We start from the raw sequence: 26,371 nt of genomic DNA on the forward strand, positions 1-26,371 counted from the left end.
CCCACCTCGGTCTCCCGAGTTGATGGGATTACAGCTGTGAGCCTGGCCACTCCCCTTCTTTCCCCGTTCCCTGTGCTCTGCTCCCAACTTCCCCTTTTCAACTCAAGAAGCCATTCTGTCTTGTCTGACATTAAAAACTATTCTGAGCTCTTTGGAGACCCGTCAAAGGCTGAGCCTCAGTGAGGCGATGACGTGGGGGCTCACTGAACACCAGATGTTATTGGACCAGCAGAGCACAGACAAGGCATATCAAAGCCAGAACAGTTTGGAGTGAGGGATTCGGCCATTGTGGCCTCCTGTGGACTTGGTGAAGGCTCAGAGTGGTTAAATGCTCTATGGTGTGTCCAAACATAGCGGATTTCCTCAGTGCCCAACTGCATGCCAGAACATTCTTTGCTGGGACGTGGTTAATCCAAAAAGAACTTCTGTTCCCATTGATATTCAAAGATAGCAAGATGACTCATATTCTTCACTTCACTTCCCCTAGCACAAATATAGCCAGTCTTATCTGTCCTATTTCCCATGGTTGCTATTGGTAGATGGTTGGGGGAAAAAAATGCTCTACTTTTGTTCTGATACTGTTTCAGGCCTGGCTAGTAAGATCCAAGCCCCTATTTCAGGAGAAGAGTAGACCATGTTTAGTTTGTTTGTTTTTCAAGCAAAGATTTTAACAAATATATATTAAATTGTGGGTCCCATTTTTCTCCTGTCCAAACTCCCCTGCCTTCTTTCCACAGCTTCTGGATTTAACATACTTTATATTTTAGTCTGTAATTCTTGCAGTTTTAATTCTGTCAGTGAAACGACCTTTCTTTTTCCTGGACTTGTCCCTCTCAGTCTTATTCTAAACACAGAAAAGTTGAGCAGAAACAATGAAACGCAGACACTTACAATGAGGTTGGTAGCTGTGCGGTGGGGAGTGGGGACAACTGTCCCACGCTGCTCTGGGAAGCCTCCCTGTGGCCCAGTGCTTTTGGTCACTGAGTGTTAGCTGAGGCATTTTAAGGTGCATAGAGTTTTTCAGAAAGCACTCGTTTCATGGTCTGCAGTACACTCTCTCAGTCCTCTGGATGTAGCTGTCTGTTCCAGCTACAGCTAATTACAAAAACTTAGGATCTCAGTAGCCAAAAGGGCAGATGTCTTGATCTTGCTGCTTTTCTGAATAAGTTATACCTCCTTCATAAAGTGAGGAGGAGAAAATGTCTTCTAGACAAGACTGAGCAAGTGTCAACTGCTTTGTGCTTCCTTGGCTTGGGGACAGTTAAGAGCAGAGCCTGTGGGAGTGAATGAATCTTTAAGCCAGCTGGGACCCTTTCATTGAAGACCGGGAGAACTTTCTTTGTCATGTCCCCAGACTTCTCCATATCAGACAATATACTGTCATTTAGGCTCAGTCCTACAGGTAATTGAGATGGGGATGATGGTAGAGGAGGAGGAGGAAGATGTGGTGGTGGAGGAGGTGGTGATGGTGACAACATTGAAAATAATATCTTAACAGCTAGCTTGTGTCTAGTGTTTGCCATGTATACGCACTATTCTAAAGCCTTATAGTATTAACACAAGTAGCCTTTGCAGTGACACTGTGCACCAAGTCCTGTTAGTACCTGTATTAGTCCATGCTCACACTGCTATAAAGAACTACCTGAGACTGGGTCCTTTATGAAGGAAAGAGGTTTAGTTGACTCACAATTCTGCAGGCTGTACAGGAAGCATGGCTGGGAGGCCTCAGGAAACTTACAATCATAGTGAAGGGTGAAGGGGAAGTAAGCATGTCTTCACATGATAGCAGAAGAGAGCGAGCAAAGGGGGAAGTTAAAACATACTTTTAAACAACCAGATCTCATGAGAATTCCCTGTCACAAGAACAGCAAGAGGGAAATCTGCCCCCAAGTTCCAATCACCTCCCACCAGGTCCCTCCCCCAACACTGGAGGTTACCATTCCACATGAGATTTGGGTGGAGACACAGAGCCAAGACCATGTCAGTATCCTTACATAACAGAAGAGAAACTGAGTCATAGGTAAATGAAGTAATGTGCCCGCTTCCCACAGCCAAGAAGTGGTAGAGCTGAGATTCAGCAGATGAAGCCTTACTTAGAGCCTGTGCTCTGAACACCAGTGTGATCCTGCCTCCCGACTAAAACCTTTGCTGGGTAGGGGAGCGGAACAGCCTTATTCTCTCTATTCTTTTAACTTCAGTGCCCAACCACAGAGTAATCCTCATCAAACATGAAATTAAGTTCATTATTAGGTGGCTCTAGATCACATCTCATGATACTGGTCACTTTGCAATATAATTTAGGCAGAGACCTACTTGTTACCATCAGAAGCTTATAACCTAGGTTCTGTATTTTGATTCATAGTTCGAAGATTCACATGCCTTTTTTTTCTTTTCTTACTAGGCAGGGACTTGACTTTGTCCGTTTGCACCACTGTGATTACACCACTGCACTCTAGCCCAGGCAACATCACAACTTTGTGATGTGCATTCCTTAGTTGGTGTTGAACAAGAGTGACTGATGGCACGTGTCATGTCATAACTATACACAGTTTGGAAATAGCTGAAATTATTTTTCAAGGTTCAAAGGTTACAAAGTCAAGCATACAGCTGAGTTTTTATTATTTTCTTTTAAACACTTGCCTAGCCCTTGAAAACTTCCTGGGTGCCATCATTTGCCCGGGGTTAAGAGCTCCCAGAGCACAGTGAGTGTGCTGAGGCCACCATGGCCTCCACAGCTCCGGGGTGCTCCAGCCGTATGTGTCCTGGCTGGTCCAGGAGGATGGACGTGGTGAAGGTGAGGGGAGAGGACACTGTGATGGCCTCTGGTCTGCTCAAGTATCCATGACACTGTATTAATTTCCTTTCATTAATGACAATATATATCATTGTATATACTCTCAAATAATTCACACATAGGCAATCTCATTTAATACTCAAAATGTTCTCATTTAAGACTCAGGGCCAGGCACAGTGGCTCATACCCATAATGCTAAGACTTTTAGAGGCCAAAGCTGGAGGATTGCTTGAGCTCAGGAGTTTGAGACCAGCCTGGGCAACACAGTGAGACCTCGTTTCTACACAAAATTTTAAAAATTAGCCAGGTGTGGTGTGCCACATCTATAGTTCCAGCTACTCAGGAGGCTGAAGTGGGAGGATTGCTTGAGCCTAGGAGGTTGATGTTGCAATGAGTTACGATTGCACCACTGCACTCTAGCCTGGGCGACAGATCAAGACCCTGTCTCAAAAAAGGTGTTCTCGGCCAGGCACCGTGGCTCATGCCTGCAATCCCAGCACTTTGGGAGGCCAAAGCAGGTGGATCACCAGAGGTCAGGAGTTCAGGACCACCCTGGCCAACATGATGAAACCCTGTCTCTACTAAAATTACAAAAAATTAGCCAGGCATGGTGGTGCACACCTGTAATCCCAGCTACTCCGGGGGCTGAGGCAGGAGACTCTCTTGAACCTGGGAAGCAGAGGTTGCAGTGAGCCGAGATCATACCACTAACCTCCAGCCTGGGCAACAAGAGTAAAACTCTGTCTCAAAAAAAAAAAAAAAAAAAAAAAGGAATAATGAGTAATATTTATTAAGCACTCACTGTGCACTAAGTGCTTGATATGTGTTTCATCATTTGATCCCATGAGGCAGATGTTATTTCATACCCATGTTATTGCTGAGGAAATGTCACTAACTAGGGCAAGGCCACACTGCCGTTAGAGGAAAGCATTATTATCCTGATTTTACAGATGAGGAAACTAAGACCCTGAGATGTCTTAAATCCTGTCATTGGGTTGTGGTGGAGTTGAGAGTACCAGTCAGGTCTCACTCCAGCCTTTATGTTTTATCCAGCAGACTAGTCTGTATTTAAAATAATACACCAGGACAGGTGTGGTGGCCCACGCCTGTAACCCCAGCACTTTGGGAGACTCAGGTAGGAGGACTGCTTGAGCCCAGGAGTTGAAGGCTGCAGTGAACTATGACTGTGCCACTGCATTCTAGCCTGGGTGACACAGCATGACCCTCTCAGAAAATTTGAAATTAAATAAAAATAAAATATTCCACCAGTGACACATGATGACCAGGTTCTCCAGTTGCTGGTATAAACTGTTTGACACGTAAAACCCAGCCGGGGCAGAGTCCCTTGCTTTCTCTTATACCTGGGCATGCGCAGTGGGTGAGTGCTTCCTGAATGAGGGAATGAGGAATGCTCTAAGGGAAGCCTCCTGTCTCAGGACCTTGTGCTTTCTCTCTTTTCTTGCAGAAGGTGGAAGTGCCCATGATGCTGAGGCTCCTCAGGGAGCAGAGGATGTTCATGATCCAGACCATCGCTCAGTACAAGTTTGTCTACCAAGTCCTCATCCAGTTCCTCCAAAACTCCAGACTCATTTAATCCCCCCAATCCAGCTCCTGGAGGAGGGACCCAGCTCGATCGTGCAGGAGAGTCACCTCCAGAAAACATCTGCTCCCCCCGCGGGGGTGCAGGTGGCTGGCAGCAAGCAGGCTCTCTGAAGATAATAGCCAAGATTATTCACACATGCCATGTATTATTTTATATGAGATAATTTATTTTTTTCCCCTTTGGAATAACTTTTGTGAATTATTATAATGCAGTTTTCTTAATAATATAGTACTTTTCATTCGAACCACATTTTGACTGATCTGCATATATATGTCAGTAGGTAAGGTTGCCTGCTGGATCATTTTGGGGACAGAGGCATGAGGGAGCACATCTCTTGTGAAGTTGCAGCCGGATTTGTAACCAGCCCTGAAATTCATCAGCTTAATTCATTCATCATTCATTACTTATATCCAAAGCAAAGATGGTAAGAAAAGTAATTCATCCTGAAATATAAAGAAAAGGGTCTGAAGGAACAAGCACGATTCTCTTATATTTTGGGACTCATGAGCCTTGATAGACAGTTTCCTCTCTTCCTCATTTCTGCCCCTCATCCTCAGTAATCTCCTCTCCCCAACACCTCCCCCACCAACTTCCCCCCAAGCTTGAGTTAAAGACAGAACAGCTAAAGACAGTGCTGCCTTTACAGTGCAGTAACTGCCATCTTTGGGGCCGAAAGAGAAGCTCTGTGTTGCACTTTTCTTGACCACCCCTTATTCTGGGCTCTGGAGTTTGTGTTTCCCTGCTGGGGACTGTACCCTGGGTATTTGTTGCTACCTCTCCCGTTTGCTCAGTAGGACCCTGTCTGGTGGCATTGAGGCTCTGGACCAGGCCATCTGTGCAGTTAAGACTCTATCCTGATTGAGAGAGAATAGCAGACCTAGAAAGAGAAAGGAGTTGGGCAGGGCCTTTGAGGATTGTGTTGTTCAGGCAGGGCCTTGATGATCATTGTTTTTTATTTACATGAGATGTGTGTGCTGGACAGAGACCCGAAAGTTGAGGTCACTAAGTCATTGGAAAGGTCATCAAGGAAACAGATGGGGAAGCTGATTTATGGGAACTATATGGCATTTAGCTACGTAACAGGGGTCCTGGCCAGGAAACACATCAAATTTGACCCCCACTGTGCTGGTATCATCTTCAGGCTTTGGCCTGCAAGATCAGAATTAATCCTACTCAGGACCCCATAATCCAAACTTGGGGCCACTTGATGAACGATGGTAGAATTGTCATTGGCAAAGCCCTGTGCTTCTTTCCTTTTCTTCATAAAATCCACTGTCTGGTCAGTTATCTTCACTTGGAAGCCCAGTTCTTAGTTTCTTCCTGTGGCTTCATTGGTCAGGGTCCTTCTGAATTTCCAAGGTTGGTACACAATAAATCATGTTTTGTACATTTTTCCTCTTACTGCATTTTGGGGGATTTATCATTCTATGTCTACTTTTTCTTGAGTACAACTTTGATATGCACCTTTTTCTTGAGTACAACTTTGATATGTTGTTACGTGGTGATAGGAAGTCAGAGGGTGTGCTCTTCCTGGTTGATTTGATGCCACATCTTCCTTGTCTTTTCAGCTCGGGGAAAAGGCAGCAGTGGAGGAAGGCATATGGAACGCCCACAATGATCAGTTCAAAGAACAAACCTGCAATTTAAAAACTGTAGTCAACTAGGCACGGTGGTTCACACCTGTAAATCCCAGCACTTTGAAAGGCCAAGGCGGGCAGATTGCTTGAGCTAAGGAGTTCAAGACCAGCCTGAGCAACATGATGAAACCCCGTCTCTACAAAAAGTACAAAAATTAGCCAGGCATGGTGGTTTGCCCTTGTAGTCCCAGCTGCTCAGGAGGCTGAGGCGGGGGGGGGATCACCTCATTCAAAGAATTTGAGACTGCAGTGAGCCATGATCTTGCCACTGCAGTCCAGCCTGGGCTACAGAGAGACCCTGCCTCCAAAAAAAAGGAAAAAAGGTTGTCAAGGAAAACTACATGTAGTAGAAAGGAAAATTTAATTGCAGGGGTTTTTTTCTTAGAGTTGACTGCTGTGAGAGTTCCATATGCCTTTCTTCATTGCTGCTTTTGTCCCCCCGAGCTAAAAAGATGAAGGAGTGGCATCAAATCAACCAGAAAAAATAGACCTTTGTGACATCCCATCACCACATGCCAACAGGTTGCATACTCCCCATTAAGTTCTTTGGAATACGAATCCTCTTTTCAACCTGGCCAGGTGTTGTGGTGGCTGTACTCTGTAGTTAGACTCAGAGTATCTGGGGATGGAGGGCTTCCCCTCTGTCTGCTGCTTCAAGGTCTGAAGACTCAGTGAAGGAGTATAACCTGCTGATCTTTGTAGATTCTAGAGTTTCATCGTATATCCTGGGAAGAAAACCATTAGTATTACATGTATTTTCAGTGGAACAGAGCTTATAACCCTTATTATAAGAAGCTCATCAATAGCAAAAAGGTATTTGTGTCCTTTTCTTGGAGGTTTTTCCATCCTTGGGATTTCTACTGTTAGGGATGTTTTAGCAAGTGGTCTCAGTTACTGGTTTATTGCATGATGAACAACATCAGTATTTATCTTTTATCTCTAAGCCCCAAGGTGGGCACTGTTAGAATGTCTCATGTGGACAGCATATAGATCTGGTGTGTCTTTGAGGACATCAGAGCTCATGGGCTTTCTTGAAATTCATCCACTGTCCCTGCCGTATGCTACGGGAATATTCATTAGTGTACAAAATGCAGGGAGGAAGTAGGTTTAATATTCAACTTTCTAGCCAAAGTTTATATTGAAACCCAAAAGAAAACATTTAAGAGTTGTTCCACATATTTCACTTTTAAAAACAAATGCCTTTGGTTCTTTAGCACATTTTGCATTCCTTTTCACATCTCCAGTAAATGCCAGCATATCTCCTATTAAATTAGCAGCAGCCATTTAAAGTCCTTTCAGTGGCATCTGCATAATAATTGCCCAGAGATGCTTTATATCTGGGAAGCAAGCCAAGGAATAAACCTTGAAGCAAAGTGTATTAAATTAGTTATCTAGTTAGAGCTTTTGGAATGATTTCCTGATGATGTATCAAGTCTAAAGCTAGAGCTGTCAGTGTCTATTGCTGCAGTTTGGATTTGAAGGGAGAAAATTAAAAATGGAGGGAAAAAAAGTTACCATCTCACAACAAAGCCATCAGACATTTTCCAGCCGCTGTGTTCGAGGTTTTCCAATGGAACTGTTTGGTTTCTTTCATCTGTACTCATTTGGATACATTGACCCGAGGTATTCATCCTTGTTTACTGTGGTCCCTGAATCATGGGGGCTGAATCTGATGTCTTCATCCTTAAGATGAGATGAGCCTGCTGGCTCAGTTGAGGAATGTCCTGCTGAGGTTTCTTTGGTTTCCTTGGGTTCTAAGGATATACTGGATATATCACCTTTTAGCAAGAGTCTCTGGAAGCATTTACAGATAGCATAGACATTAGTATGCACTTCTTTCCCCAGATAGGAAGTAGAGGAGGATTTAGCTGCATGAAAAAAGGATGTTAAACATTGATTACACAGGAGTAAAGATGAATGAGCCGCTCTATTCAGTCGGAGCTAACCGATAAGATCAGGGAAGGTAAAAACACCTATATGGAATATTTTGAATCATAAGCTTTTGAAGAGCTTAAATTGAGAGAATTTTACTTTTAATTTTGTAGATTGAAGACAGGAACCACTTTTTAAAATTATAACGAAACTGCCATTGTTTTCCCAAGAGTCACTTGGCTATCTCTGGCCCCCTCTTTCATCAGCCTGAAGAGAGGGTCTATGTAGACTGCTGTGGGCCTTGTAGGACTTGACCATGGCTTACACCTACTTAACCTTTATCCTGCCTTCTTTCAGCTTGTGCTTTTCAGTTGTAAACTCCAGTGGGTACAGCAGGCTGGCCTTTTCATCTGGCTGATTATTTTTCCAGCTTAATATAGATTGACCCATATGAAATTTCCAATAATGGACCATATTTTCTGCGAACAGACAATGTTCGCATGGATCACCTATATCTTCCCCCGATACAGTGTAGATCCCAACACCAGATGTCATTTCTCCAGAGCAGTGCTAATGAACACAAAAGGTGTACCCTGGGTGGGCCGGCTCTTTTCGTGAACCTGCTGCCCTGCTCATAGGGATCCTTGCATCACTTGGTGAATGGGCCATCTCCTGGGACATGGAAGTCGCAGAGGTAGATAGTGCACTGCAGTTTCTCTTAAGCCGGATTGGCCATCAGGCACATCACCTTGCAGTTTTTAGCTGCTGTCCTTTCCCTATGAGCAGTCTGTATTAACTGACCTCAGCCTACTTGTTACATGACGTATGGGTCCCAAAAGTGTCCTTTGTCAAAAAGCAGAATGTGCTTTCTAGTCTCTCTTTCCCCATCTAATGGTACATTTGATGGTGAAGATGAGTACAGTTGACCACCCCTATCTGTGGGTTCCACATCCCTATATTCAACCAAGTACAGATTGAAAAATATTTGGGGAAGAGGGGAAACCCACAAAGTTCCAAAAAGCAAAAGTTGAATTTGCCACATGCTGAATACTACATTGAATTCATGCAAATGAAGTGATGTGTAGGCATCAACTTAGGTATTGTAAGTAATCTAGAGATGATTTAAAGTATACAAGAGATGTGCATAGGTTATATGCAAATACTACGTCATTTTATATAAAAGACTTGAGCATCCATGATATTCTGGTATTCGCAGAGGGTCCTTGATTGCCCCCTTTGGTAAAGGACAACTGTTTCATTACTGATTTTCATTTGGGGAAGATCTGTCAATCCCTTGAGGTGGGGGGGTTGAGGGGTAGAGGGTACAGGGCATTCTAGGATGTGTGCCAGGGAGCACGTATTCAAGGGATGGGATTGGGTCAGACCTGTGTTCTTCCTCAGTATCAGAAATAACTCTATGGAGCTCCTAGAATAAGAAATTTCTGGAAGCACCACATAATTACTGTTGGGCTCTTAGGGTAGCCATTTTTGGGAATTTAGCGTTTCCATGTTTTACCAATAATTATTCTGCTGCTGTGTTTTATTGTTTTGCCAATGGGTTTTGAGACACTCATCATGCTCTTATTTAGTGATTTCTTTTCATGAGCAGAGCAACAGCTCATCCAGCATGGTTCCCAAATGGAGAAATTCAGGTCTTTCATAGAAATCGCACAAATTTTCCAATGGCCTACAGCTTTATGGTTGGCAAACTAGTTGGCCCTAGAGGGTGGCAATAAAGCTGTAAGATATTAAACTGCATTTGATACTTCTCTTGAATGCTAAGCAAGGAAGCAAAATAGTTCTTGTCTTTACTTAAGCTTCTAAGACATTTTGGGGCAAAGGACCTTACAGATGGCATCTGTTGAAAGTAACAGCAACATGTCAGGGAGAAACATGGGGGAAATCTCGTCAAATTCTGCTGTCTCAAATGTGTCGTCCAGAAGTCAGTGTTATTCAGGGGGCCCTGTGAAACTTGACCACCAGCTTGCCCCATCAACACTCAGCCTTTATCCTACCTGCTCTCAGCTTTTGTGTTTCTGTTAGAAACTCAGATAGGTAAGTGTTTTTATTCAGCAGACTACCTCTCTTAATCTTTCCAGCTTAATGGAGCTGCATCTTCTTTCTCAAGGCCAAACTGAGATATTCCCTATTAAAATGTCCATGAGCCTAGCATTGAGTATCTGGCATCCATCAATTTCATAGACTGGAAAATGATTGTTTGGTGCAGTAAAGAGGAGGATGTGTATCAGTTCCTACTGTTTGGAGCTTTGTTTAGCCTTCCCATTTTAAGAATAAATTCAAGGACATTGAGTTACAAGGCAGAAGGGCTGGAGCTACTGGGCAGCCTGAGTGTGACAAGCATTTGTGTAGAAAGTCATTGCTCCTTCTGCCACACTTTGGGCCATCAGGATCATTTCCCAAAAATGCCATAAACTTGCCCAAGAATTTCTATAAATGAGGAGCGGGAGAGGAAGGATTTCTGGATCAGTCCTGAAGTTGCTATCTAAAAGTTCTCTGTTTCACAAATAATTTTCTGAACTCTGTAATGCCTCTGCTACCCCCTACCTCCCTTTCTGTAATGTCAGCATGATGGGAACCACCAAGTGGCATGCTAGGGAAACCCTGCGGCAGTGTTGGAGTCTATTTCACCCTAGCTCATGGTTTTAAACTGTCTTCACTGTTGAGGTAGAGCTTGATGAATGTCATGGATTGTGATGCGTGATTTATCATATTTGCCTGGATTTGCTGCTCAGAAGCACCATCTTCCCTCACCTGCCACAGGCAGCCTTTCCTTGCCTTGTTAGCAGAGCATTCTGCTTACCCATGTGGCTCCTGCATTTCTTGATTCTTCTCCCCTGTGATCTCAGAGGTGCTGCAGAGCACACTCTCCTTTAGAGCAGGTCATGTTTATATTCAGGCCACAAAACTCGGATGTACATGCAGTGACTTTGGTGTTCCTTGTCTTGTTCAAGGGAACAGGTGGGATTGTTGTGTGCTGTCACCCTCTTCATTCCATGAGCACCTTGTTCACTTAGGGTCTGCTGCCTTTTCTTTTTGAGATAGAGTCTCGCTCCTGTTGCGCAGGCTGGAGTACAGCCTCCTAAGTAGCTGGGATTACAGGTGTGCGCCACCACACCCGGCTAATATTTGTATTTTTAGTAGAGACAAGGTTTCGCCATGTTGGCCAGGCTGGTCTCAAACTCCAGACCTCGAGAAGACCCCCCTCGGCCTCCCAAAGTGCTGGGATTACAGGTGTGAGCCACCGCACCCAGTCTCTGCTACCTTTTCATATTTCCCCATCTGCTTTATGGATCAACTCTCAACAGTACACTTTTTCTTTCCTTTACCTACCTTATGAGTGCAACCCAGATGAAAGAGTTAAACCTCATCAGAGAATCATTGCCTTAAACCTCTCTAAAATATGTAATTAGGGAATCTTACTGTAATTTTTAAAAAATTGCTTGTATAGTTTCAAAGAATAAGATCTGGCAAATGAACAGATGTGGTGGCTCACACCTGTAATCAAACCAGCACTTTGGGAGGCTGAGGCAGGCAGATCACCTGAGGTCAGAAGTTCAAGACCAGCCTAGCCAACATGGTGAAACCCTGTCTCTACTAAAAATTTAAAAAAAAAAAAAAAACTAGCCAGGCATGGTGGCACATGCCTGTAGTCTCAGCTACTCAGGAGGCTGAGCCAGGAGAATCGCTTGAACCCGGAGGTGGAGGTTGCAGTGAGCTGAGATCATGCCACTGCACTCCAGCCTGGGCAACAGAGTGAGAATTTGTCAAAAAAAAAAAAAGATCTGGCAGATGAAAATAACCTGAATGAAAATAGCTAGAAAACTCGGCAAGCAGGAAGCTTCCTTTCTCACCCTTTTGCTCCCTTGCTGATAGAATCAGTCACTTACTGTTAGAAGAAATGAAAGAAGCTCTGTTTAAAACAATGATGACAGCAGTACTTAATATTTATTTCAAGGTGAACTTATATAGATTGAGAGAGGCTACATTTGGCAGAGTGATGTGTAGGAAGACCCATTTGTTTCTCGCTTCTCCCTGCAAGGAGAATGTTTTCTTCATTATAGCCTCTTCACACAGACTGGCCATTGTAGTGAAACAGGTGGTAAACCCGCCCAGAAACATTTTATCTGTTTTCACTTATCTAGGAAGGGGTCAGATTAGCTGGTCATCCAAAATCTGTATGTAGGCTATCTTCATTTTCTTCCCCAACCTTCTCCTCCTGGGAAACACAAATGCCATCTCATCTGACAAAAGGTTTTAGAGGATAGAGCTGAAAAGATTGGATTGGGATCTTTTTGTGGCTTGGGGCGGAGCCTTTTGCTAAAATCTCAAGAATGCTGCTTTGAGTTTAGCTAGGGTGACTCTCAGAGCTGGAGTGCCTGGCGTTCTCAGCATTTCTCAGGGGCCTCCCACCTCTCACAACTGCAGTGTTAGCTAATATATACCTTGAGCATAGAACTGAATGGTGTAATTCAGAGCCATTTTTTTTTTTCAACTTGAACATTGTACAATTTTACTGCAATTTCCTTTGAACTTTCTTGCCACTGTTTGGAATCTTAAAAATTCATTAGCCTTCTCCTTTCTGACATAAAGTTACACTTCATCAGAGATGAGTTCCTATGTATGTCCTTTGTTCCTTCAATAGCTAATTAATGTGCTTGAGGATACTTCAGTGGGAAAAAGGTCTAAATATGCAGATTACTAATAAACGTGTAACCTTATGTAACTTGTGTTACATCAAATAACAAGCTAATCTAGTTTGTTTCACTGGACTAGGCTTGTGCTCCCTACTTCAGTATTTTGATGCTTTCCTTGCTCTTTGTTTCACAAAATATTGTGAATTTTGGTATCAAACAATGTCATTCAAAACAAATGACATTTATTAGGTTTCATTTTAAAACAATGTACAGGCAAGTCCCCAACTTAGAAACCGGTTTGTTCTTACGGTTCTTGGGCCAGCCCATAGGAGCCCACTGACCTCCACCACAGCCCAAATGGAGGGCTGTGTTAGTCAGATGTGGTTGGCTTTTGTGGGCTGACGCAGACATTTAATCACCATCTTTTCTGTTGTTGCTGTAAGAAATGCATTCCAGGTTGGGACTTGGGATCCTGAGAGCACATTCTCCCCCTGTGGTGGCCGCTTGCCACCTTGCAAGATGGAAGCCCAGTCTCCTTACTACCAAAGTGTAGTTGTAAGCAGAGAGAGGGCTGAGATGTTTATAGGACATTCCCTAAGCTGGGGAGTGTTTTTATCAATATTCATGTCAACTGTACTTTGGTATAGACTTCTTATCAATTTAATAATATGAAAAGCCTAAAATAAAACTATGCATGCTATTCTATGTGCTATTTTATATCAGTAAATAAGCTTATGCTTGCCAGTTGTATACACAGTTATGAGGTGTATAGAACTGACTTTGACAGTATTTTTTGCACTGTTTCCTATCTGTTTTTATAAAGTCTTATTTAGATATTGAACCTTGTTGATGTTCTCACTGCCCTTGTGCTTGCTATAAAATGTTTCATATGTGCCTTTACAAATGTGAGATCTTTGTTCTAACCTTTTTTTGTAAAAGATATCTATTGATTTCCATATGCAATAAACCTTTTTTTCAGAGAAAACAGTTACATCTTCTCTTTTCTGTACTGTATATGTTTGCATTAGTTCAAAGTGCCTGGGAAAACCTGCATGCTTTGTTTTCTAAAGCCCATTTACTGCTACCCACTTTTTAGTGATGTATAACCTTATCGTACTGAAGATTTAGTTTGAAATTCCCAAGGTTGTCGCTGTTAGAAGAAACCTGAAAGGGGTGATCACTAGGCAAGTGGAGTGAAGAATACATAGAAATAGGTCTTTCTCACAAATGCAGCAATAAGCCTTGTTAAGTTCCAAGCCCCTCCTTACTCCTCCTCCACTGTCATTTACTCAGGTACCAAACTGTTGATGTGGAAAAGGCAGGCACCAACCAAGCTGCTGTAGAAAATCCAAATTCTTACTTTTGCCTTTCAGTTTTATAACAGCTCAACTTGTCTCTAGGTTTAAAGGTGGCTGTCCTGTCCAGACTTTCAGCCAATAACTGCCATAGCACATACACGGTGAACCCCTCGTATGTGGGTAGATGCTTTATGTATCCTTGGTAAGTAACAGAAAAATATAACAACTTCTCCCAGTAACACATTGACTACCCCCGCGACTATACGAGCGGTCATTGAACTACCAGACATCCCAACTAGTTTGACATCAAAAAAATGAGAATACTATAAGCCACTCTGGGGTGAAAGGATATGGCAAGCAAATCTCATTAAACATACACTTAATTCTCTATGGTGACTGTAGCAACAAAGCAATTACAATTATTGAAAGAAAGGCTACATAATGTTAAAAATGATGATAATAGACAAAATAGGCCAATGAAAATGTAAGTAAATCGGGTAGAATGGCAGGAGAACAGATACACTAATTCGTTTTCTCTTTTGTGAGCTGAGCAAATAGAACCAGTTTCTTTTCTTTGGGTGATAAACAGAAAAAGTAGAGGTTTATTATATAATTGAGAGAGAAAACAGTAACCTAGTAGACGTATCTGTCTCCAAATATACTGTTAGCAGAGCTGGGGAAGAAAATTTTTAAAAAGAAAGAAACAGAATAATTCCCCACAAAACTAAAGATAAATATTAGAAACAGCAACGTGCACACACAAATATGCAATAAGATTACAATACCAGAACCAAATATGGCTATTTTATGTGATTTTACCTCTTATTTTCTTTAATGAAAATAAATGGGAAAAACTTGCCAGATTTACTAGTTAAGAAACATAATGGGGGAAAAAAAACTCAGCTAAAGAAAACAAACATCTAACAAAAAGAATAAATGAAACTTGTATAAACACAGCAAAACTCCTTCTGAGGCAAAACTTAGATGAATTAATAAACTTATCACATCCTTGAATAGGAAGACTCATGAAGAGGCTAGTTCTCTATATCACTGACTCCAGTGCAAGTCCAATAAAAAATCACAACACCAGAACAATTCAGGGGAACCCAGAAGGATTAGCCTTAGTATATACTAAAAGCTTTGCAGCGCAACAATATAAAAGAGTATTTTACTGGCACCAGAATAGATCAATAGAATGAAATACTGCAGAAATAAACCAAAGTTTTAGAGAAATGATCATGGTACCCTTCCAAATCAGCATGGGAAAATAAATAATTCAACAAGTAATTCAATAAATGAAAATTAAAATGTATTAAGGAGTACCATGGGATATTTTATTGTTTTTATTTATTTGAGACTGGGTCTCGCTCTGTTGCCCACGCTGGAGTGCAGTGGCATGATCTTGGCTTACTGAACCCTGTGCCTCCTGGGTGCAGGTGATCCTCCCACCTCAGCCTCCAGAGTAGCTGGGACTACAGGCGTGCACCACCATGCCCAGCTAATTTTTGTATTTTTTATAGAGATGAGATTTTGCCATGTTGCACAGGCTCATCCTGAACTCCTGGGCTCAAGTGATCAGCCCACCTCGGACTCCCAAAGTGCTGGGATTACGGGCATGAGCCCGTGTGCTTGGCCTGTATATCTTATTAAACAATTCTGCCAGGTGCGGTGACTCATGCCTATAATCCCAGCACTTTGCAAGGCCAAGGCGGGTGGATCACAAGGTCAGGAGTTTGAGACCAGCCTGACCAACATGGTGAAACCCCGTCTCCACTAAAAATATAAAAATTAGCCAGGCATGGTGGTATGTGCCTGTAACCCCAGCTACTCAGGAGGCTGAGGCAGGAGAATCGCTTGAACCCGGGAGACGGAGGTTGTAGTGAGCCGAGATTGAGCCATTGCACTCCAGCCTGGGCAACAGAGCGAGACTCAGTCTTAAAAAAAAAAAAAAAAAAAAAAAAAAATTCTAGCTAAATCAAAGATTTAAATACAAATTAAAATTACTTTTTATAATAAACCAGTAATAGTTTTCCTCACTTAAAGATGAAAACAATCTGCCTTTGTACAGCAAGTGTCATGAAAAATAAAGTTAATGGACAACTAAAGTAAAAATATTTTTAATATATGACAAGGAGCTAATACCCTAATATATACCGAGCTCAGAAGTTATTATGAAAGACATTAACAAATAGCAAAACAATCAATGACCATGTGGTATCACAGAAAAATTTGGAATTTCATATCAAGGGTGATAGGAGCCTCTTTTGTTTTAGTGAAACAATCCTTTTTTTTTTTTTTGAGACAGAGTCTCGCTCTGTCGCCGAGGCTAGAGTGAAGTGGCATGATCTCCGCTCACTGCAAGCTCCACCTCCTGGGTTCAGGCCATTCTCCTGCCTCAGCCTCCCAAGTAGCTGGGGCTACAGGCTCCCGCTACCACGCCCGGCTAATTTTTTGTATTTTTAGTAGAGACAGGGTTTCACTGTGTTAGCCAGGATGGTCTCGATCTCCTTACCTTGTGATCCACCCGCCTCGGCCGCCCAAAGTGCTGGGATTACAGGCGTGAGCCAGTGTGCCTGGCCATAGTGAGACAATTGTTAGTGGGCCCCTAGATAGCTTCAGGATGGGGGTGGGTCTTCCGAAAGACTGACTTGATTAGGAGCTTAGAACTTTCAGCTCTATCCCCAACCTCTGGAAAGAAAGAGATCCTAGAGATTGAGTCAGTTTCAATGGTTAATCAATCAATCATGCCTATGTAATGGAACTGCCATAAAACCCCCTGACCAATAGTATTCAGAGAGCTTCTGAGTTGGTGAATACATCCACATGCCAGGAGGGTGGCATACCACAATTCCATGAGACCGGAAGCTTCTGTGCTCAGGATCCTTCCGAACTTCACCCTATGTACCTCTTCATCAGCCTATTCATTTGTCCTTTTTATGATAAACCAGTAATAGAAAGTAAAGTGTTTTCTAGAGTTTTGTGAGCCATTCTAGCAAATTAATGAACATAAAATAAGGGAGGAGGTTGTGGGAACCCCTTGACTTTGTAGCCAAGTCAGACAGAAGTATGGTTAACCTGGGAACCTGATACTTGTAACTGGCATCTGAAGTGAGGGCAGTCTTGTGGGACTTAGCCCAGCTGGGAACCACCATGCGAATTTGAAGAGTGCATTAAAGTAGGATGTATCCATGCCCATCAAAAGAAAACCCTTCCAGCATCAGAAGATAAATGGAATCAACAGCAGATACCCTCATGTGCTCACCTAGGTGGCCACCTAGGCCCATGAAAGGAGTGGACATGGCGGGGACAGGCTGCAACAATGCAGAGATAGACTCAATCTAGACATATTCCTGTTGCACCCTCTGAGAAACAAAATGCCAGTAAGGGCTGTTTTGGGTGGGGTAGGGGCCCTGCACTTAGCTCACAAGTCAGGCTAATGCCAGTAGGCCCAGGAGGCTACAACTGGGTCCTGAGAGAAATCAACACTGACTCCGGACTGGGATTTGCTTACCCAATGGTAGATGTAAGTATGCTCAGAATGCTACAAAAGAACCAGAAGATAGTGCACCTATTCCAGACCAAGGGACACACTTTGCAGCCCACCATGTCCTCCAGTGGGAAGAGATATCTCAGCAAATGGGCGCTTTGTGTTGCATATTACCCTCAGAGGAATGGCTTAATAGAGAATTGGAACAGGCAGTTGAAATATTATCTATCTAAAATTGGGGGAGATAGAGGCAGGAAGGGCTGGCTTCCATGCCTTCACAAGTGTGTGCTCACATAAAATAAGGGGGGCCTAAGGGAGTGTCCCCACTGGAGAGAGTCCTGTTTTCCTGGTGAACCTGGGGCAGAGGGGTTGGGAAAGGGTGCTGGTATGACCACCATTCTTCCCAAGGAAAAGATTCTGGTATGACCATACTTTTTTCCTTCCCTACATCATCTCACCTTTCCTTTTCCTATCTGATGCAGTGGTCCCAGGACCAGGGCTGCAACTACCAGTGCTGGAAGCAGGAATGATTTCTAAGCAAGAAACTGGAACTATTCTAAACCTTTATGTCAGAATTCCTAAGGGCCTGATGGGGCAGGTTAGGCCTTCATCCTATCTGGCAAAACCGGGGTTACCAGTGAGTGCAGCTCTATGGCCTAGTGTCAGAAATAGCCCACTCTACCTATGGAATCCTACTCTACCTGAAGGGAGTGGACTGAAGAGGCGGCATTCGTTAGACTGGTATTGCTGTCTGCAACCTAGACGAGCACAGAGGTGGAAGCTAATTAGGTTCCATATCCCCTAACGGTGAATGAACAAAGTTAGGGGATAAATGGAGAGGAGAAATAGCAGCTGAGGGCAAAGGAATGAGTAAATGAGTTATGTAACAGGGGAAATCCAGTATCGTGCTGACATCTTGAAAAAGGCTCAGAACAAGAGAGGATATTGTCTCTTAGCTCAATTATACCAGAGGCCTGGAAGGGTGAGGACATATTGCCAAGATCACTGTCACCTATGGAACGTGACAAGCTCATCTGGAAGCCTGCACGCCTGAGTGCCTCAGCTAGGGAGACATTTTCATGCAATAGGATGACAGACTGGATTATCAGTGACTACATGGGAAGCTAGAAATGTGCCAGTAAATATCATCCTTTTTTATGAGGAATCTGTGGTCAGAGACCAAAGGGTGTCCTTTAGTGTCACCGAACGATATTTGGTCATTGTCCTCAGTTCCTGGGACACAGCTCCTAAAACCCTTGGAATTTCCTAAGTGACAGGAGTCTCTTTTGTTCTAATATGGCAACTCTTGGTGGGCCTCTAGGTAGCTTCAGGATGAGGGGTGACCTCCAGAAAGATCAAGCCTTACCTAGAAGCTTGGAATGTTCAGCCTCAACTCCCCAACCTGTGGGGAAGATAGAAGGGCTAGAGACTGAGTTAATCATCAGTGGCTAATGATTTCATTAAATGACTAATGATCATTTAAGTCATTAAATGATCAATGATTTAAACCCCCCACAATGGGGTTTGGAGGGCTTCTGAGTTGGTGTACACGTCCACGTGCCAGGAAGATGTCACATCCCAGCTCCATGAGGATGGAAGCTCCTGTACCCAAGACCCTTCCAGACCTTGCTCTATGTCCCTTTCATTTGCCTGTTCACTTGCATCCTTGATAATAAGCCAATAATAGGAAGTAAAATGTTTTCTGGACTCTGATACGCCATTCTAGCAAATCATTGAACACAAAGGTGAGGGGATTGTGGGAACCCCCTCCACATCACATAGAAACTGGGTAACCCGGGAGCCAGGCAAGGTGGTTCATGCCTGTAATTCCAGCACTTTGGGAAGCCGAGGTGGGAGGATCTCTTTAGGCCAGGAGTTTGAGACTAGCCTGGGCAAGACAGCAAGACCCCACCTCTAAAAACAAACAAACAAAAAATGACTCCACTGCACTCCAGCCTGGGTAACCGAGTGAGATCCTTCCAACTGGCGTCTGAAGTGAGGGAAGTCTTGTGGGATGCAGTCTTTAAACCTATGGAGTCTGACGCTAACTCCAGGGTAGTATCAGAATAGAACTGAATTGTAGGACACACAGTTGGTGTCCAAAGAGTTAGAGAATAGCTGGTGAGAGATGAAACCTCAAACATTTGGTGTCAGAAAGTGTTGTGCTAAAAACAGCTCAGCCATGAACGTCAATTCACCGAAGAAATAAAATAAATCCTGAATATATGAAAAACAGTCCAATCTCACTAATAAATGCACATAAAACAAAATATTTCACACATTAGATTGCCAAAAACATTTTAATGATAATACAATGTTATGAGGGAGAGGAACGCAAATACTATTATATTTTATTTGTATCTGATGCAGTTTTTTCTTACAAAAGGAAATGTGGCTATATTTATTCAAATTTTTAAAATATTCCCACTATTAGATCTTGAAATTGCACTTCCAGGGATCTATTCCCCAAAATGCTACCACACAACAGCAAAGTTTTATGTTTCAGATCATTCATTGTGGCATTGTTTGTAATAGCAGCAAACTGGGAAAAAATCTCCTGTCCATATATAGGAGAAGTACTGAGTCCACAATGACATGCATCCAATGCAATATTCTGTCTCTAAATAGAATGAGGCAAATCTGTAAGTGCTGAAGTGCAAAGAGATCCATTTTGTTCATTTGGATAAGCAGGTTACAAAATCCTATGTCAGTACCATCCTGTCTTTGCTCTTCTAAATCTATTTATATAGATACATCATCCAGGAATGGAAAAACCTGGGACCATAAAGCAAACTGTTTATGGTAGTTAGCTCCAGGCAGTGGGACTGGTGAGGAACAAAGAAGTTTACTTTTCTCATACCTTTCCATTACTTGAATTTACTGAGAAAGGATTACTTTTGCAAATTTTATAAAACCTATAGAGACGGTAGGCTAAGTTTATTTTAGGCTTTGTCACTGAATATATAGTAAATGAACATTCTTAAAACACTAAGTTCTGGGCCAGGCACAGTGGCTCACGCCTGTAATCCCAGCACCACTTTGGGAGGCCGAGGAGGGAGGATCATGAGGTCAGGAGATCAAGACCATGCTGGCTAACACGGTGAAACCCCATCTCTACTAAAAAAATACAAAAATACTAGCTGGGCGTGGTGGCGGACACCTGTAGTCCCAGCTACTTGGGAGGCTGAGGCAGGAGAATGGCGTGAACCCGGGAGGCGGAACTTGCAGTGAGCCGAGATAGCGCCACTGCACTCCAGTCTGGGCGACAGAGTGAGACTCCGTCTCAAGAAAAAGAAAAACAAACAAACACTAAGTTCCACTGATCGGGGACCATGCCTTACTCTTCTCTTTTCACCTAGAGAGCTATTCAGAGCATTTTGCATAGATAGTACCAGGTGTTCAATAAATGTCTTATTGGACTACACAGGACAAAACAATGCATTCTATCTGCTAAATCCCACTGTGTGCAGTAAACTGTGTGTGAAAGAGGGGCATGAGTGTGTGTGAAGATGTGGGTGCATGTAGACGAGGAGGGAAGGAAAACGTACCAGATTTACGGCTGTTCTAGCTGTTTTCAGACCATGACTATGAAAGGTAATTGACGTGTAAATTTCAACAGGCTTTACTTATTAACCAGTGGGGAAGTTCCTCTCTTTGGACTACAAGACACTGCATTCAGGAACGTGTGCTGGGTCCCTCTGTACAATGGTTGCTAACAAACAACTCCCCAGGTTGCTGCTGTCTAGGCTGTGGGGCTGCAGAAAGCTGGATTCCGGTTGTCTGTGTGGGCAGAGATCAGTGTTTACTCAACAACACAGGGTTGGTTGGTAAGGAAAAAAATTTTTTTTCCTTCCCAAGCATACCCTGGAGTCTTTCCAAAAAAGGACAGTACTGCACAGAACCATCAACAGAATGAGAGATGGCAAGTCTGCTTTCAGACAGATGGGGACGGAAAAGCCAAGAAAGCAAAGCACGCACTAAGCACCTTTACACGCTGAAGGAATACCAGGCGCCAGCGAACAGATTCGAAATCTCGCCTGCTGGAGGACGCTCAGGTCACTGGACTGTTCCCCCACCACAGATACTTTTCTTTCCTTCTTGTACCTTTTTCTCTTTCTTCCCATTTTCTTCCTCCACAGGCACAGCCCCACGAAAGCTGCTGCAGAATAAAGAGGCTGCCTGACCCCGGAACCAAGGAAGAAGACTTGAGCTTGCTGAATTATGGACAGCACGTGTCACTTCCACTCCAAGACTGGGCTCCCACCACCACTGAGAAATCCTCCCCACAGACAGAAGAAAACACAAACCTCAAATACTGATCTCTCTTTTATTTTCTTTCATCATTCAAGTTTGTTCAGAACATTACAAGAGGCATGAAAGAAAAAAATAATTGCATTTTTAAAACTCTGTCCGAAGTATAGCATATGAAACCATGCCATTCTCTCTCAGGAAACAAAAGCACTCAAAATTAATTTGGTATTAAAGTTCAAGATTCAGACTAACCTCAGAGTATGGCATGTGCAGTGTTTAAGTGCAAGAAGTATTTTCATTCCAATTATTTTACAGAGATGCTGGAGTGACGTGTGCAATTTGGAATATTCAAATCCTTTAAGGTTTCCGAACTAAGTGTTTAAATGAAAACTGAAATGCTGCATAGTTTCAGTGACTTTCAATTTCCTGTTTGATCTCAGAAATATATGGATGATCTTTGCCGTGAGCTACTTCCATGATTGCAATGGCCTAGGAAAGAGCGAGACAAACAATGACAGCCTAGAAGCCAATCCCCTCACACCTCCACCCAGGGTAACTTTAAGTTGGATCTCTCTGCTTTAAGGCACAGGATGCAAACTGGTCATTAGAGCCTAAGTTCTCCACCAGGACCTGGCTTTTTTTTTGAAAAAAAGGGACAAGACTATCTGGTAGCCAACTCATCCAGTGTCTCCTGCTAGGGAAAACATTCTGCAAAAATATCCAGGTAGCAGCTGGAGAAATGATGTCGTGAAACTGATTTCATGATATTCTCTTGCCCCAAGATTCTAGAAATTTCAGTAAAACATGCTTTAAGGACTAATTTTTTTTATTACGTTCAACCCAGAAAATAGGTGATGCCGATACAGAAAAGTCCATAGTGAGTTTTACATCAAAGCTATTTTGATTTTTAGTTGACATTACTAATCTCCAAGACCAGGTTAAACTATTTTTCCCTTCCGAAAAGCACACTCTTTCCTTTTAATACATATTCTAAAAACTTAAAGAAATGTAGCAGGTTTCATTGGGGGATGCTAGAGAGAATGTACTTAAGGTTTCTTTATAGTGAGGCAATGTAAAATGGTCAGGTTTCCAGTGGTTTAATCATTTCCTAGCTGTGTGGCCTTGGGTAATTTACTTAACCACTCTGTGCCTCATTTTCCCCAACTGTAAAACTGGAAAAATACCTACCCCTCAGGGTTGTCAATTCAGATACAGTGTTTCGAACAGTGCCTGGCATATAGGAAGTTTACATCAAATGTCATCTCTAAGAATATATTTGCTCTTTTGTATTCAGCCAAATCACTCAGAGAAAAAAGTATTCCCCCAGAGAAATTTTGACAGCTTGTGACTAAGACAGGAGTTCCTATCTATTATTTATTCTCCTCCTAGATCTCAAGCCAAGAGGAGGCAGGCCAAGTAACAGTGCAAGCCTTTGGAAATCACCTGTTTCAGGTGCCGACCCTGCCTGGGCATTCATTTCAAGACTCACGTTCCTTGCTCAGATCTGCTCCAGCCTTCATTGATCTATTACTTAATCACCTGACACACTTTACAGTTGTGACCTAAATGGTTAATTCTCAGAAGACAAATTCCACGGCTTAAAACAGAAGGTTGTGTTTCATGCTCCCTTCCACCCTGGCTGTGCCCTGACCCTTTTATTTGGGATGCGGGCCTTATTCCATCTTCCCAAATAGTCTATTGGGAAACTTTGGAGAAGGTGAAGGATTACGCCTGCAGGCCCTGTCCATGGCCCCAACATTTTATAAAGTCTCTTACAGGAGTAAATGGACTATCCCCTAAATTACACTGTATTGACTGTGAATTCCACATCACAAACAATGAGAATGAATACTCAGGAGGATGACTCTGACCTCCCATGATGTAAGGGTGAGGGCCTGGCTCCTGGGCAGCACAGGGCAGCCATCGAACCAAAGGCGAATGCTGCCCAGGGGCCTGGCTCCCCACCAGTTTCACCACAGCTCGAGTGGGAGGAGCTGAAGCTTTCAACTTAGACCCTCATTTGAATGAAGGCCCCGCTATGTACCCTAGGCTATTACTCACCTCACCTGCTTGAACCTCACTTTTCTTCATCAGGAAAGCCTCTCATTTTTGTGAGAATTCAAAGGAAAAGCACACAAGGGTCTTAGTATGTAACTGGTCCTCAATGAACTGAGAGGACGATTACGTGCATTTTAGAAACAGCAAATGCGTAATTCTAACATCCTAACCCTAACTCTCCCTACCTCCTTGATTTCACCACAATTGGGGATCATCATTCTGAAAATCCTAAAGGGCAAACAAATGGAGAATTCCTCCAGGCACAGCAGAGGTGCACTCTCTCACTGCACCCTCACCTGCAGGACCCACCCCTGCTGCTCCCACGGCCAGAGGGTGGGTGAGAGCTGCTCACCCTCCACTGCTTCAGCCATTCAGCCTGGTGAGGCATGAAGGAGGTGCGCTAAGGAGGCCGTCTGGCCACTGGGAATCCTAAGGCCAAGTTACAGACATACCTTCTTCAGGGCTTTCTCCCCTGCGGCTTTGTGTTCCAGGCCCATGTAGAGTCTCCCTAGCTTCAACCACATGGAGGCCACGTTGAGGGAGTACAAAGGATAGTGCTTACTAGAACAAGAGAAGAGACAACAGGCCACTATGTCAGAGGCTGCCGAGCCGCCCACAGCCTAGGTGCAGTAAGCCTGGAGGCTGCCATGCTCAGGGCCAACCTCTCCCCACCAGCGGCCTCTCCAAATCCCACCAGGGTCTGGGTGGAGAGTGTGGATGCTGCCACCCTGCTGAATCATTGCAGACGTTGTTCATTATTTGTAGCTTGTGTGTTTCTGAAAAGCTACATAACAACTGCAGAAGAAATCCTATTCAAAAGCATTTGTAAATACAACCTTCCATCCCAATCCAGGTTTTTCTATTTCAAATATACCCAGAGGAAGACCCTGGGAAAACACCTTGTGAAGTAAATGTCCCATTTATGAAGGCAGCAATTAGGCCTATCACCTTACTCAGACACACCCACCCACCCAATCCCCCAGCCCCACACACACCCACACCGATGTGTCTTAAGACCCCAGCTTTCTGTCACACACTGATGAGAGTTGGTTTAGCAAAACTGTAAGCGCTCTGAAGTCAGAACACTTCCTATGTCTTCTGGATGTTCTTTCCCCGTTGTCCAGCAGGGGCTTTAGATACAGCAGGTGTTCTCTCTGGCTGTACCTGAAGGCTGACTGATGGGGTCTGCCTGAGAAACAGCCATTTCCCTAAGAACAGGGCCCAGAGGCAGCTGGTGGGTAAGCCCGTGTGTGTGTTTACATGTGTGTAAGAGGTGATGTTAAAGGCTAGGCTGTTTCACCCTGTGTCTCCTGAAAGTCAGTCCAAAAAGACATGTTCTAGCTGTATTCCTGGGCAGGAGGCAGCCCTGGGACCTGTGGCCCCACAGAGGACCAGAGCTGGGCTTCTGGGAGGGGCTCACACAGATAAAGATGGGTCTAGCACAGCAAGGCCCTGCTGGGAGAACTACAGGGCGGGGATGCTGTCTGTCTGCCCCCTCTCCCTACAGATCTCACAGAGAGAACTGTGCATGAGGCCAGTGGACTTCCTCACCCACTCCAGGAGAAAGGGAAAGTTTGAGTTTATCCCCAATTTAACAAATTCTGTTTCCAAGAGCCGATTTTCAGAGCTGGCTTCCTTCGGGCTCCCCCTGCTGGTTGATCAGGGCACAGTGGGGTAAGTAGAGGGTGGAGTGGGCAGTGGACATTCAGACCAGACACGACCTTCACAGACCCTGAACTCGGAAGTGGAAGGGGACTGAGGGCTTCTCAAACTCCTGAGAAACACAGATTTCTGGGTCTAACGCCCAGTGACCCTGATCCACTTGGCCCACTTGGTGTTGGACGTACCCTATAAATGCATAACATCAGTGCCTTTAAAAAGAGCTCCAGTGATCCCATCTAGGCCACCCCAGCCCTGAAGTGTCTAGTCAGAGTCAGAAGACAAAGCCACAACTTCTGTCTGTCACCCACTTTTAGGTTTAGTAACCCTCTCAGGCAGGACATCTCTCCATGGCTAATATTATTATTGCAAATTAAAAAGCATTTTTTTTTTTCAAACCTGGGGTAGGGAGATTAGATAACCACGGTCAACCCACCGGTCCCAGAGCTTCCCCATTTGCAAACTGGGGCTGTAATTTGAAAAAGCAAAAGAAGGGGATGGTGTGAGTAACGATGAAAAGCAGGTAAACTTCCAAGTTTAATTGCTAGGTGGTGGGTGGGAAAAGAAGCAAACTAGTGGCTTCTCAAAATTAGCCTGGGTTAACTACTATGGATATGAGCCTGGATGGACCTGGGAGGGATCTTGCCCCAGTATCCGCTGTATAACCTCAACCTGTCTCCTCGGGATGGTGGTGAGAACGGGCCTGACTCAGGAGCAGTGCCCTGCACCAGCACCTCCAGATGTGGGTGCAGAGAAGAGGCAGCTGCGCTAGGCAAGTCTGAGCAATGGGCAGGAAGACGACACTATCGTATACATTCTAAACAACCAATTTCCACTCTGTGGAGGATTAGAACAGCCTCTGCAATCACCTGTAGGGCTTAATGATTTTCTGTCCATATTGCAGGGCTCCTTCCCAGTCCTGCATGTACAAGCAGACACCCATGGCCTGGTACATCATGTGCAACATGTACACATTACTGTCCTCAAACACGGAGCTCATCTTCTCCTGGCTGAGCTCGCAGATCTCCAGCAGTTCACTAGGGGGTGCTGTGGAGTC

General features: G+C 43.8%; 2 protein-coding genes across 4 annotated transcripts in view; one reads left to right on the plus strand and one right to left on the minus strand.

Moving 5' to 3' along the window:
- Nucleotides 1-13,546, plus strand: part of PTPN14 (protein tyrosine phosphatase, non-receptor type 14) — a 205,396-nt gene extending 191,850 nt beyond the window's left edge. For both annotated transcript variants that reach the window (XM_025390270.1, XM_025390280.1), the window contains one exon: nt 4,260-13,546. In XM_025390270.1, the coding sequence (XP_025246055.1) occupies nt 4,260-4,388 (129 nt within the window). In that variant the 3' untranslated portion in view covers nt 4,389-13,546. The remainder of the gene's footprint in view (nt 1-4,259) is intronic.
- Nucleotides 13,547-21,657: 8,111 nt separating this feature from the next.
- SMYD2 (SET and MYND domain containing 2) overlaps nt 21,658-26,371 on the minus strand; it is a 56,020-nt gene continuing 51,306 nt past the window's right edge. The window contains exons 10-12 of one of the 2 annotated variants that reach the window (XM_025355920.1): nt 26,184-26,358; nt 24,108-24,216; nt 21,658-22,086 (exon numbers count right to left, since the gene is read on the minus strand). In XM_025355920.1, coding sequence (XP_025211705.1) covers nt 22,006-22,086; nt 24,108-24,216; nt 26,184-26,358 — 365 coding nt within the window. In that variant the 3' untranslated portion in view covers nt 21,658-22,005. The remainder of the gene's footprint in view (nt 22,087-24,107; nt 24,217-26,183; nt 26,359-26,371) is intronic. The other variant, XM_025355928.1, reaches the window with a different exon arrangement.

This window comes from Theropithecus gelada, chromosome 1 (genome assembly GCF_003255815.1).
Source record: "Theropithecus gelada isolate Dixy chromosome 1, Tgel_1.0, whole genome shotgun sequence".
NCBI lineage: Eukaryota > Metazoa > Chordata > Mammalia > Primates > Cercopithecidae > Theropithecus > Theropithecus gelada.